This window comes from Neopsephotus bourkii, unplaced genomic scaffold (genome assembly GCF_033783945.1).
Source record: "Neopsephotus bourkii isolate Nb327-2 ecotype Australia unplaced genomic scaffold, CSIRO-AGI_Nbou_v1 NB_1036, whole genome shotgun sequence".
NCBI lineage: Eukaryota > Metazoa > Chordata > Aves > Psittaciformes > Psittacidae > Neopsephotus > Neopsephotus bourkii.
Genome location: NW_026901525.1, coordinates 3,099,848 through 3,111,747, shown reverse-complemented (window position 1 = coordinate 3,111,747; position 11,900 = coordinate 3,099,848). Strand labels below are relative to the sequence as shown.

General features: G+C 61.7%; 1 protein-coding gene across 2 annotated transcripts; it reads right to left on the bottom strand.

Annotated features, from left to right (window-relative positions):
• Positions 1 to 43: 43 nt before the first annotated feature.
• On the bottom strand, positions 44 to 7,066 carry CSF3R (colony stimulating factor 3 receptor). 2 transcript variants are annotated; one of them, XM_061360756.1, is made up of 16 exons: positions 6,815 to 7,066; positions 5,379 to 5,471; positions 4,795 to 5,094; positions 4,516 to 4,639; positions 4,257 to 4,426; positions 3,377 to 3,531; positions 3,096 to 3,249; positions 2,904 to 2,986; positions 2,555 to 2,768; positions 2,208 to 2,396; positions 2,003 to 2,104; positions 1,561 to 1,707; positions 1,233 to 1,373; positions 1,020 to 1,110; positions 758 to 839; positions 44 to 630 (listed from the first exon to the last, which is right to left on the bottom strand). In XM_061360756.1, the coding sequence occupies exons 2-16, from the start codon at positions 5,455 to 5,457 to the stop codon at positions 163 to 165; spliced, it is 2,499 nt and encodes an 832-aa protein (XP_061216740.1). In that variant the 5' UTR covers positions 5,458 to 5,471; positions 6,815 to 7,066; the 3' UTR covers positions 44 to 162. The 2 variants fall into 2 exon arrangements, with proteins under 2 accessions (XP_061216740.1, XP_061216739.1); XM_061360755.1 differs by having other exon boundaries at positions 45 to 630; positions 6,798 to 7,065.
• Between the last annotated feature and the right edge of the window lie 4,834 nt (positions 7,067 to 11,900).

The following is an 11,900-nucleotide window of genomic DNA, read 5'->3' as shown; positions in this document are numbered from 1 at the left end:
CACCCCCGAGCGCCGGGGCTGATCCTGCTCGCACCGGGATGCTCGGGGCCGTTCTCAGCGCGTCCCGTTTATTGCAGGAGGGAGGGCACAGTAAGGGACGCGCACAGCAATGGCGGAGCGAGCCGGGCCCCGTATACCCCGGTGCAGCCCCGGCCGCCCGCACTAAGCCGCCCGGCAGTCGGGCAGCTCCTCGGCGCCGCCGATGCGGAGCCCCTGCAGCAGCGGGAAGGTGGCGGGCAGCTCCTCGGGGCAGCCGCCGTCCTCCGGGCAGCCCAGCCACAGGTTCTCGTAGGGCAGCGGGCTGGGGCTGGGGCTGGGGCTGGGGTCGAGGAGCAGCGGCTGCGTGGAGCTGGAGCGCAGGTAGAGGCGGGGGGGGCCGTGCTGCTGCCCCTTGTACCCGCTGCCCATCACCCGCGCGTACTGCACGGGCTCCCCGCTCCCGCACGGGTCCCGGCACGGCTCCGCTGCGGTCCAGCCCCGGGCCGGGCTGCCCGGACCCTCCTGCGGCACGGCGCGGGGGATGGAGGGCTCCGCGGAACACGGTGGCTTCCCTGCTGTCCTTTCCAGCACTGTGACGGTAGAAATGGTGGCGGGGCCGGGCTCCTTCACACCGGGCACCTGCAGAGGCTCCTGCGGCACAGACAGGGCCTGCTCAGAGCCTGGGCGCAGGCTGCAGCCCCTCCGCTGCCCCCCTGTTCCCCTCAAGCAGTGCCCGGTGGGGAGCAGGGCACAGGGGCAGCAGTGGCCCAGGTCTCACCTGCTGCAGCTCCACTGGAACCCACTTGCCCAGGCTGCTGTTGGCGGGGTCGGGGACGCTGGGCCAGAACTGCTGCTTCACCCTGGGGACCACAGGACCAGGGGATCATCGGAGGGCCTGGGATTGGTGGCCGCACTGCTGCCAAGCTCATGGAGGGATGCTGCTGCTCCTCACATCCACCCTGTCCCTCCAAGGACAAGGACTGGGCACAGGGACCCCCAGTGTGGGGCTGATCCAGCCCATGGCAGCTCTCAGTACTCACCGCCCATTCTTCTGGAAGCAGATGAGCAAAAGGATGAGCAGGACAAAGACCAGCCCAAGGGTCAGGAAGAGGAACTGGATTTCAGCATCATCTGGAAGGCAGGCAGGGACAGGGTCACAGGAGGAGCTGTGCGGGGCACCTCCGGCCATGCTGTGCCATGAGCTGTGCCATGAGGCTGGGGCAGGACCCAGGTTCTGCCCATGCAACCCTCACCCAGCACTGTGGTCACCAGGGTCAGGCTGGTGCCGTTGGTGCCACCAGCAGCCGTGGATGCCATGATGTGCACTTTGTACAGCGTTGATGGCTTCAGCTCTTGGATGATGAAGGAGCTGAGAGAGGGATTCAGGGTGGAACCTGGGGAAATGGGGGGCTGTTGGCAGGGTGGGGGCTGCGTGGTCCTCACCTGCATGGTCCCTTGGTGGTGTGTGGGGGACCTGTGCACACCCCAGCCCTCTCTGACAAGGGCAGAGTCTGCTCTTGTCCCCAGCCAGCACATAGAGGAGGGATGGAGGGCAGGGCAGGGGTGACAGGCAGGACTCACTGGACACATCTGTGGTGCTGTTGGCCCAGAAGATGGTGTAACCGGTGAGAAAGCCATTCTGCATCTCCACAGGCACCGGCTCCCAGCACAGCTCGGCGCTGGACTTGCTGATGCTCTTCAAGTGGAGCTTTGGGGCATAGGATGGTGCTGAAACAGAGCAGGGCAAGAGACCGGTGTGGGAACTGAGGGGGGATGCTCTGAGTGGTGAATCCCACTCTTGAGGTGTGGGCACCAGGCCCTGCCCCACACCGTGCCCCTGTGGGCCTCTGGGCAGCAGAGAGCAGCTTCAGGGACAAGCCAAGATCCAGCCCCATGGGCTGAGCTCTGCTGCAGAGCTCCTGAATTAGGGGGACTTGGGTCTCTCCCTTTTGAAAGGCAAAGGCTCGGTGGTGTGGGGTGAGCCCTCTGTGGTCCCAAGGGTGGCTGCTGGAAGCACACGTACCCTTCTGCTTGGAGTAGGCTACAGCGTGGACAGGCACCCCTATGGCATCCTTGTAGAGGGGGTACACGGAGATGTTGTACCGCTGGAAAGGCTCAATGCCATCTGCAACAGAGAGCACAGGGGGGGAGCGTGAATGTGGGGCTCTGGCTCTGCCCCATAGCATCGGCCTTCAAGCTGCCAGGAGGGCAGGGACCCCCCGCCTTACCCTGGATGAGGGCTGCGGTGGCAGCCCCATCACGCTCCATGTGCCAGCAGGCGCTGCAGCGCCCGGGCTCCGAGGACACCCGCAGCCACTCCAGGATGTAGGCGGCCACCGGGACCCGCGGCGGCTCCCAGTGCACCCAGAGGCTGTGCTCCCCCCCGGGCACAGCCCGGAGCCCGGCCAGGGGCTGTCCTGCATGGGGACAGGCAGCAGGGGTGATGGGAGAGGGGAGCATCCCTGCTGCCTCCTTGGGAGCCCTCCCGGTTGCTCAAACCCAGTCTGAGAGCTCAGGGAGCTGCCGGGGAGCAGCAGAGCCCCAGGAGGGTGAGGTTTGGGTGCTCTGCTCTCACCTTTCCTCTCCAGCAGGACAACCTCGGTCACTGCGCCCTCACCGGCAGCGTTGTAGGCTGACACATAGACCCTCCTGGTCCCCGCGGGTGCTGAGAAGTTGCAGTGGGTGTGGGTGGTGTTGCAGACCATGGGGGGATCCCTGCCCCTCCTCCTGGGGCTCAGAGTGACGTGGTACCCCAGCACTTTCCCATTAGCCTCCTGCCGCCGTGGGGCCTGGACACAGGGAGGGAGTGTGGGGATGGTCAGTGGGGGTGCTTGGAACCCATGGGGATGCTCAGTACCTGCGGGGATGCTCGGTCCCCATGGTGATGCCCCAGTTGCCCAATGGACCACTCCCCCAGTGCTCACCTTCCAGCAGAGCTGCACCTCCATCCCCTTGCCCCCCCTGGCCGGCCGAGTGCTCCACCATGCATCCAGCTTCCCTGTGGGGGCTGCACCAGGAGGAGGACAGGCAGGGAGCTGAGGGCCGAGCAGGGCCGTGCCACCGGGGCTGTGCTGCGTGGCCAGGCAGCGGGCACCCCCTGCTCACCGCGCACCCACCTTTCTCATGGGTGGTGTAGTTCCTGCCCGGGCTCCAGTCGCTCCAGTAGCCCCGTGCCAGGCTCCGCCGGCAGCGCATCTGGAAGCGGTACTGCGTGCCGAAGAGGAAGCCGCAGCACTGCGCGCTGCCAGCGTGGCCGGCGATGTTGGTGACCTGGCGGCACGCACAGAAAGAGCCGTGGTGGCTCCTGCCCTGGGCACAGACCGGTTGTGGAGCAGAGGGGAGGTCCTGGCTCGGGTCCCTTCCCCGCCGTCGTCCTGATGCCCCCAGCATCACTCACCAGAGCCCATGCGGTGTCCTGGGGTGTCCGGTAGCGCAGCTCACACTGCAGCTCCATGTGCGCGTTGCTCCGGGCCACGTCCCAGGTCAGGGCGATGCAGTCGGTCTGGAAGGGGATGGACTGGATGCTCCGCAGGGCTGGGGGGTCCAGCTTGGCTGGAGGAAGAGCAGAGGGGAGAGCTGGACACACTGGGACCATGGCCTTGCATGTGGCTGTTGTCAATGGCACAAGCTACAACCTTGGTGCCACCTGCCCAAGGTGAGGGATGGGGAGAAACAGCAGCCCCAAATCTTCATGAGGATGGCTCACCGCAGGGGATGTGCCCCTGCCCAGGCCATGGGGTGATGCTGGGGAGCACAGCACTGCCCCTGCTCTGCAGCCCTAATGCCTACACAGGAATAACAGACCCTGTGGGACCCAGGCTCTGGTTCAAGGCCATGAGAATTGCACATTTGGGTCTACCCCAGGCCAAGAGGCCAGCGCAGCCATGGGAGGGCTCAGCTGGTTCATGGGCAGCCCTTGCCCTGGTCCAGAGCAGGGAGGACGGGTCACACCGCCTGGGAAGGTTCCTTTTATGAATAGTTTATAGGAACTGCTGCATTATTAATAGAGCTCCTCAATGAATGGGTAGTCAATTGTTGGAGAGAGCTGTAGAGCGCAGCAGGTCAACCGATGGCTCAGAACCCATCAGCACGTGCTGCTCGCTCTGTACTGCAGCTCTGGCACCTATTCATCCCAGCAAGGCATTTATCATGGGAACCTGCCCATAAAGGCGACCTGGGAGCCTGGTGTGTTTAATGACACCCTAATAGCCCTGTCTCAGTGCTGATGGGCTCCCCTGGCCCCTCACCTGTGCCGGGGCGCCTGGGGCTGCACTCACCCACATCCATGGGGTCCATGCAGAGATGCTCCGACTCGGCCGTGCCCAGGGCGTTGGTGGCGGACACCCAGATCTCCATGTGCCGGTAGAGCTGGAGCAGCCGGCGCGGCACCGTGCAGCGGCTGCGGCCGCCCTGCGGGGTGCACCCGGTGACTGCCGGGGCTCTGCTCCTGCCGCAGTGAATGGAGAGGGCTTGGGGATGAGGCCTTGCCATGGGGTGAGGGAGCAGGCACTGGGGCTGTGTCCCCCCGAGGCTCACCCGGCACACTTCAGAGCAACGCTGGTGGGGAGGTGGCTGTCGGCCCCTGGCTCCCATTGGCACGTCAGCCCATAGTCACTGAGGTTCAGGATGCAGCTGAGGTTGGAGGGCTTTGAGGGTGGATCTGGGAGAGAGGGGCCAGGAAAGAGCCTGAGCAAAGCCCCCATCTGGGGATGCAGCCCCCTCTGTGCCCGGCACCGCCACAGCACCGCTCCCCAAACCTCCCCTGGCACAGCCCCTGTCAGCATCAGCCCCAGCAGCTCTGCCCTGCTCACTCACAGCCCGCCCTGATCTCGGCCATGCCAACGCGCTGCTTGGTCCCATTCCACTCCACCCAGCACCACAGCTTGGCCTGCGTGCGGTTGAACTGGGGCAGGGTGAGGTTGGAGACCTCCGTGTCCCCTGCGCCCCGGCTCTGCCTCCCAGCCATGGCCTCGTTGTCCAGCATCCATGAGATCCGGACCTTCTCCTGCTCCAAGCCGCGGCACAGCTTGCTCTGGATGGTGCAGGATGCAGTGACAGCCGAGCCCAGGGGCACAACGGGTGAGTCCACGGCCACCAGGGCACAGCCCATGGTCCCTGAAAGCAGGAAAAGCACATCACATCCGGGGCAGGAGGGATGCTCAGCCCCCCAGCACCCAGCCAGGACAGAGGGGTGAGCACCTCTTCCCTTAGATGGGCCCCCAGCCACTGGAGAGGAAGAGCCGGGCGTTGGGCAAGCCTCATGGCACACACCGGGCCCCATCCTGCCTGCACCCACTGTGCCGCTGGCGTTCCTGCCCCTCGGAGCAGCCCCTGTGTGCCACGGCCCTGGCCATGCAGCGTGGGCACTGGGTGCATGGGATGGAGCAGGTCCCACTCACCCCTCAGGTGCAGGAGCAGGAGCAGGGAGAGCTGCAGCAGGAAGAGCATCCCAGCACCGCGCCTCGCCATGGCCTCCATGGCTTTGGCATCACCTGGGATGGAGACAGCAGCTTGTTGGGATGAGGGGGGCTGGAGGAGCCGTGCTGCCAATGTCACTGAGACCAACCACCATCACCAGCACAATCCTTTGCTGTCAGAGCCCTTGTGCAGCGCTGACACCGCTGCCCTTGGGCTTGATGCTTGGAAAGGTGCAGGAGTGAGGAGCTCCAGTGGGATCCATCCGGCACAGCCAGCTCCTGGCGCTGCGCACCCCAACCCCGGGCTGCAACACCCCATTGCGGCTGCAGCTGGGCTGATTTTATCTCAGGTATCTTCAGCCTCTGCCGGGCAGAGATTTGTGGTTGCAGGGGTTGATAAACTGAGCTGATAAACTGATAGATAAACTGAGCTGATAAACTGAGCTGATAAACTGATAGATAAACTGATAGATAAACTGAGCTGATAAACTGATAGATAAACTGATAGATAAACTGAGCTGATAAACTGATAGAGGGAAACGGACGAGCGGGGTGGCCGGAGCTGCAGGGTCCAGTCTGTGCCCCCGCCGGCTCATCCTCTGCCGCACACCGGTCCTGGCTGTGTCCTTGCTGGTGCTGAGCACCGGCCCCGGGAGGTGCTGCCCACACTGAGCCCATCTCTGGGTGCTCCCAGCTCCTTCCCCTCCCCAAGCCAAGATCCAGAGGCAGATGAAAGGAACGGAGCATGAGGAATGGGGGAGAGCACCCAGCACGTGTGGCTGGGACAGGGCAGAGCAGTGCTCACAGCCACAGACAGCGCGGTCACAGCACCAAACAACCGATCCCCACCTCACTGCCATCCCACCTCACCACCATTGCCACCACCATCCCCACCTCACCACTATCCCCACCTCACCACCATTGCCACTACCATCCCCACCTCACCACTATCCCACCTCACCACCATTGCCACCACCATCCCCACCTCACCACCATTGCCACCACCATCCCCACCTCACCACTATCCCCACCACACCACCATTGCCACCATCATCCCCACCTCACCACCATTCCCACCACACCACCATTGCCACCATCATCTCCACCACACCACCATTACCACCATTATCCCCACCACACCACCATTGCGAGCACCATCCCCACCTCGCCACTATCCCCACCACACCACCACTGCCACCATCATCTCCACCACACCACCATTACCACCATCATCCCCACCACACCACCACTGCCAGCACCATCCCCACCTCACCACTATCCCCACCATCATCTCCACCACACCACCATTGCCACCACCATCCCCACCAAACCACCATTACCACCACCATCCCCACCTCACCACTATCCCCCCCACACCACCATTACCACCACCATCCCTACCTTGCCTCCATCTCTACCTCTCCTCCGTACCCGGCTGCTCCTCAGCGGCCGTTCCGAGCCCCTGCCGCTGGCTCCCGGCTCCCGGCCGCGCTCAGCCTGTTTGCTAACATGCTGCTTCACCGTTAGTTCCTCAAACCCAGCGCCGTTAATTGCTGTGACTGGAGGAGGCGATTGCAAAACACTTCCCTGAAGGCTGTGACCGCCTCGCTCGCTCGCTCCCCGCAGGAAGGAAAGCCCAGCAGCACGCACGCATCCAGCGCTGGGGGCCAGCGCCCGGCCTCCAGCACCGCAGGGCTCTGTGCTCTGACTCCCTTTGAGGGGGATGTGGGACTCAGAAGGCAGGAGGCAAACCTGGTGCCACCGCGGCAGGGGACTGGGCTCATCCCTGCATCCTCATCCCTGCCGTCGTCAGCGCTCTCCTGGGACAAGCCTGCGGGTCCCTGGGGTCGGCACTGCTGTCCCTTGCAGCAAGCCTGGCTTGTCCCCTAAAGCCTTGCCCTGGGGAGAGCTGCCCTGCAAACCCCTTTGAACCAAGCTGTCCATGTTCACACCATGCAGTCCGGCTTGCCCCCAGTGAGGCAACCCCCAGGGCAACCCAAGACCTGACCTTCCCATTAACACATCCCTGTGCCAACCAGTAACGCATCCCTGTACCAACCATGAACCCATCCCTGTGCCAACCATTAACTCATCCCTGTGCCAGCCATTAACACATCCCTGTACCAACCATTAACACATCCTTGTGCCAACCATTAAAACATCCCTGTACCAACCCCTAACATCCCTGTACCAAACATTAACACATCCCTGTACCAACCATTAACCCAGGCTTTTCCAGCAGCATCTTGCCCAAGGTCCTGCCCATCCATCCCAGTGGGCACCAGGCAGCTCTATCCCCTCTATCCCCCCATGCTGGGGAGCCCCATGTCCGGTGGGATGGGCCTGGAACAGGAGGATAAACAGGGGATTGCCCAACCCTGCTCACACTCGCAGCCTTCGCAACGGGGCTGTTGTGCAAAGAGCTGTTTACTACAGACTTGGAGCCCGCGTTACTCAGCGCTCACTCAACCCCACGCTGGGACCAGCACGGTCCCCACCCCATAGGAGAGCAGACACGCTCCCAGCATCACTTCCCATGGAGCTGTATCCAGCCACCCCACAGCCCAAGGAAAGGGGTTTCCCCCCCAAATCTCCCCTGCCCAGGACACCCTGAGCTGCTCGCAGGGATGCTGAGGGGGCAGCTCCCTGGGATGGGGTACGGGGCCGATTCCCACAGCCGCTGCCCTTGCAACACTTCCCTGCAGTGGAGCAACCGGGGGTGTTTCGGGGCTTGCAGGCTGTTTACCAGCCGGAGCAGGGATACCCGTGGGTAGCCATGGTGATGTGGGCATCTCTGTGGGAACCGAGGGCAGGAGGAGCTGAGACCACCAGCAGGACACAAACAAGCGCTTGCCCATGGGGTACAGGCGGTGGGACCCCCATCCTGTACGGCGGGGACCGGGAATCCCATCCCTATGCTCCGCAGGGATCGGTTTGCCCCATGGAGGCTCTGAGGGTGCCAACCCTTGGCACAGCTCCCGGGGCAGCGGCCGCTTACCAAGATCAGGGATGGAGCAGATGCACCCCTATGACAGTGCTCTTGGCTCCCCTTTGGCTCTGAGTCACCCTCAGGGCCCCACAGATCCCGTCCTTGGGGTGGGACAGGGGGACAAGAGGCTGGGTTCCATCCCTGTGGGGCACCCACACCCAGAGCCATGGGGCCCAGCCAGCCCAGTGGACAGGCCGGGACAGGAGGCTGCTGGAGCCGGCTGGGGGGCTCCCATGGGATGAGGCAGTGGCAGTGCAGACACAGGGAATGGTGCTGGGGAGGGTGGGAAGCGCAGCATGGAGGAGGGTGGGTGCTCATGGCCCGGACAAGGCACGTTTCAGGGGGAGCAGTGGGAGCAGTGGGTCCCCAGCCCATGGCCCCCTTGCCTGGGGCCGCCTGGCGAGGGGGAAGGTGGAAAGGGGAAGTGGCTGCAGGGCTTTTCCCGGGTTGCAGTGTGTGGGATGGGGACTGGAGGCAGCCCAGCAGGGAGGCCAGACCCCTCGGGCAGCTCCGGCCACAACCCGGAGGCAGCAGTGGGACAGGGATGGAGCTGGACCATTCCCAGAGGCACCCCTGGCACTGCCACCACCCCTTGGGCAGAGCCGATCCTACCCCAGTGTGAAGTGGCTCCATTCCCTGCTGGGCTCTGAGTGCAATGTGGGGGGCAGCAGGACCCCAATGTGCCCCACTGCAGCCAAACCAACGCTTGCATCCATGGCCCAGGGGCCAGCACTGCTCTCCCACCGCTCCCCACGTCAGCTGCCTCCATTGCTCAGGCGTGGTATCAGCGCCTCTGGTTTAATCCCTGCTGGGCAGATCACTGCTATTAAGCAGAATAAAGTACATTACCAGCCTGTATCAGCTCAGCTGTCAGCCAGAACCAGCCTCCCGAAAGAGATTTTCCCTTTCTTCTTTTCCTTCCCTAAAAAGAAAGGCAACATTGCCAGCTGTGTAAGATGCAGGATGGAAGTGCAAAACCTGCTGTGGTCTCTAATGGATCAGGAACGCTGTTTAATTGCTGCCCAACACGCTTAATTCAAACAAAGCACCCACTGCAGCCATCAGCAATAGGGAGAGAGCAGCGGGCTCCTGGCCAAGCCACCCTGGGATGCAGGGTGATGGGGAGGAGACCCTTGGCAATGGTGCAGGATTGATTACAGGGGCCTGAGCGGGGCCCTGGAACAAGGCTCCTGGCACATTAACGAGCAGGAGGATTCATGTCCCTGCTGGTAGGGACTGGGGAGTCCCTGCTGGGCATGGAGGGGGAAGGACAGGGTGAGCAATGTTGCCTGCCATTACTCATCTCTAAGTGCAAGATGCCAAAAGGATGCTGAGGGGCTGCAGCTCCAGCACAGGAGAGCGCTGAGCAGATGGGTGAGGGCTTCCACATAAACCCTGCCTGACCCAAAATCAGTGCCTCTGCAGTCCAGTGCCTGGTCATTGAGGCACGAGTACCCCAACACTCCATCTTCTTCCAACCCTTTTCTGACAAGGGATCACCCTGCGATGATGCTCTGCATGAGACCATCGGGGCAGGGGGATATTTGTGTCCCCCCACCACACACACACCCCCTCACTTCTCTGTGACCATGGTGCCAAGCAACACGTTAGATCCCAGCCGACTTGTGCCTCTTCCCAGCAGTCAGCAGGCTATGAGCGCAGCACGGGGATGCTTCTGCTCTAATAAACACCCCTGACAATAATAGAAAACCCATCAGCTTCTATCGGGAGACAAAATACATCTGGACATTATTTACCCGCAGTCAATAGCTGCAAAGGGAGCTGTTAGCCCAGGCTGGCGCTGACAGCAGGGACCTGACCGCAGCATGGGAACAGGCGAAGCCTCCCAGCACATCCCTGCTTGCTCCCACTGTATGAACACATCTGAGCCGTGCTCAGAAGGAGGACCCCCCGCAGCCCCCATCCCTTTGACCTGGGGTAAGCTGCAAGGGCCATGCTCTGGAAGGGCTCAAAGGATTTGGGTGCTCAGGCAATGGAGCCCTGCTTGGAGCCGTTTGCATCTCATCTGCTAAAGGCTCAGGTCTGCAAGGGCAAGAAATTCACGGTCAATTGAGTTGCAGCTAATCACAAAAGGCAATTAAGTGACTGCTTCTTGAGGGCTATAAACATCTCCGATTGAAATCCAGTGACACACGGAAATAGGAACCCAACCAAGCAGCCTCCCAAAGTGCTTTATTCCCCATTATTTTCATTAGCTGCCTTGTAATTTGATTTGTCCCTCTCCTGCTGCTGCCTTCTTCCGTGGCCAGGAGGAGAGGCAAATTAAGCAGCCTCAAGCTCCCAAAGCCCAGCGGTGTCCGTGTGGGTCAGGAATGACGCAGATCCTCCAGCTTACACAAACTGACCACGTTTGTGCCCTGCAAGAGGGGACCGAGGGGTTGGGATGCCCAAACTGTGAGCCCCTGGCACCGCATCCCATGAATCCCACCGGGGGTGCTGCTGGAACCACTGCAGCCGAATGCTCCAGGCATGGGGGCAGAGCCCAAAGCTACAACCATCACTGCAGTGGTTTGTACCCCAGGAGCAGCACGCTGGGGATGGCACCAGTGCTGCTGTCACACACCCGGGCTGGCTGGTGTCTAAGTTCCAATTCATCTCTCCAGGCTTCTCTGACAAAGCACATTAAGGTCTTTCCCTGCAACCCACTCTGCTGTGAGCCTGCAGCAGAGGCAGCCAGAGGCGATGCCAGGCCCACCTCCTGCACAGCTCTGGTTTATCTCCCTTGGTTTGCCTCCTTCTGCCTGTTTTCCCAGTGGGATTCTCCCCACTGTTTGCCCCAAAGAGTCAGCCAGCACTGATCCCCGCTCCGGGCTGCTGGATGGAGCTGCCTCCCTGGACACCATGGGGGTCCCATGGGTTGTGTTGGGGATGCTACAGGCACCCGCAATGGTCCTGCTGCAAACTGGAGCCTGCTCAGTGCTTGGCTCGGGGGCAGGGTGCTGCAGCGGGGGCAGGATGCTGCAGCGGGGGCAGGATGCTGCAGCATCATCCCCCTCTGGGTGCTCTTGCACCACGCTGCCATCCTCCCCCCATTACCTGCAGTTTCCTTGGAAGCTGCCAGGCTTCGCTGGGGCACCTTTGCAAATGAAGAGAGCAGAAAACATCCAGGTCTGCATTTATTCCACTAGGAATTAATTCCCCCCTTCTTATTTAAAGGTATCGGTGAATGAGGCCAAGTTGTTAAGTGACAAAAGAAAAATGATTCTTGCCTTCCAGGGTTATTAAAATCATGTCCTACAATTTTAGCAGCCACAAGGAAACCCAGATAATGACAGATGATGATAATACATCTCCGGCACAGCCTGGTCTGTAATGATACTGCCCATATCTCTTGTATTACCACCAATTACTCAGCGCATAATGAAAACGCACATCCATTCTGGAGAACTGCATTTGCTGCCTCTGAATCCAATTTCTCCTTCTCCCAGCCAGTGAAGGAGGTGGCTGCAGCTCGATGCTGGCCAGAGCCACCACCATGGCCAGGTTGGATGGGG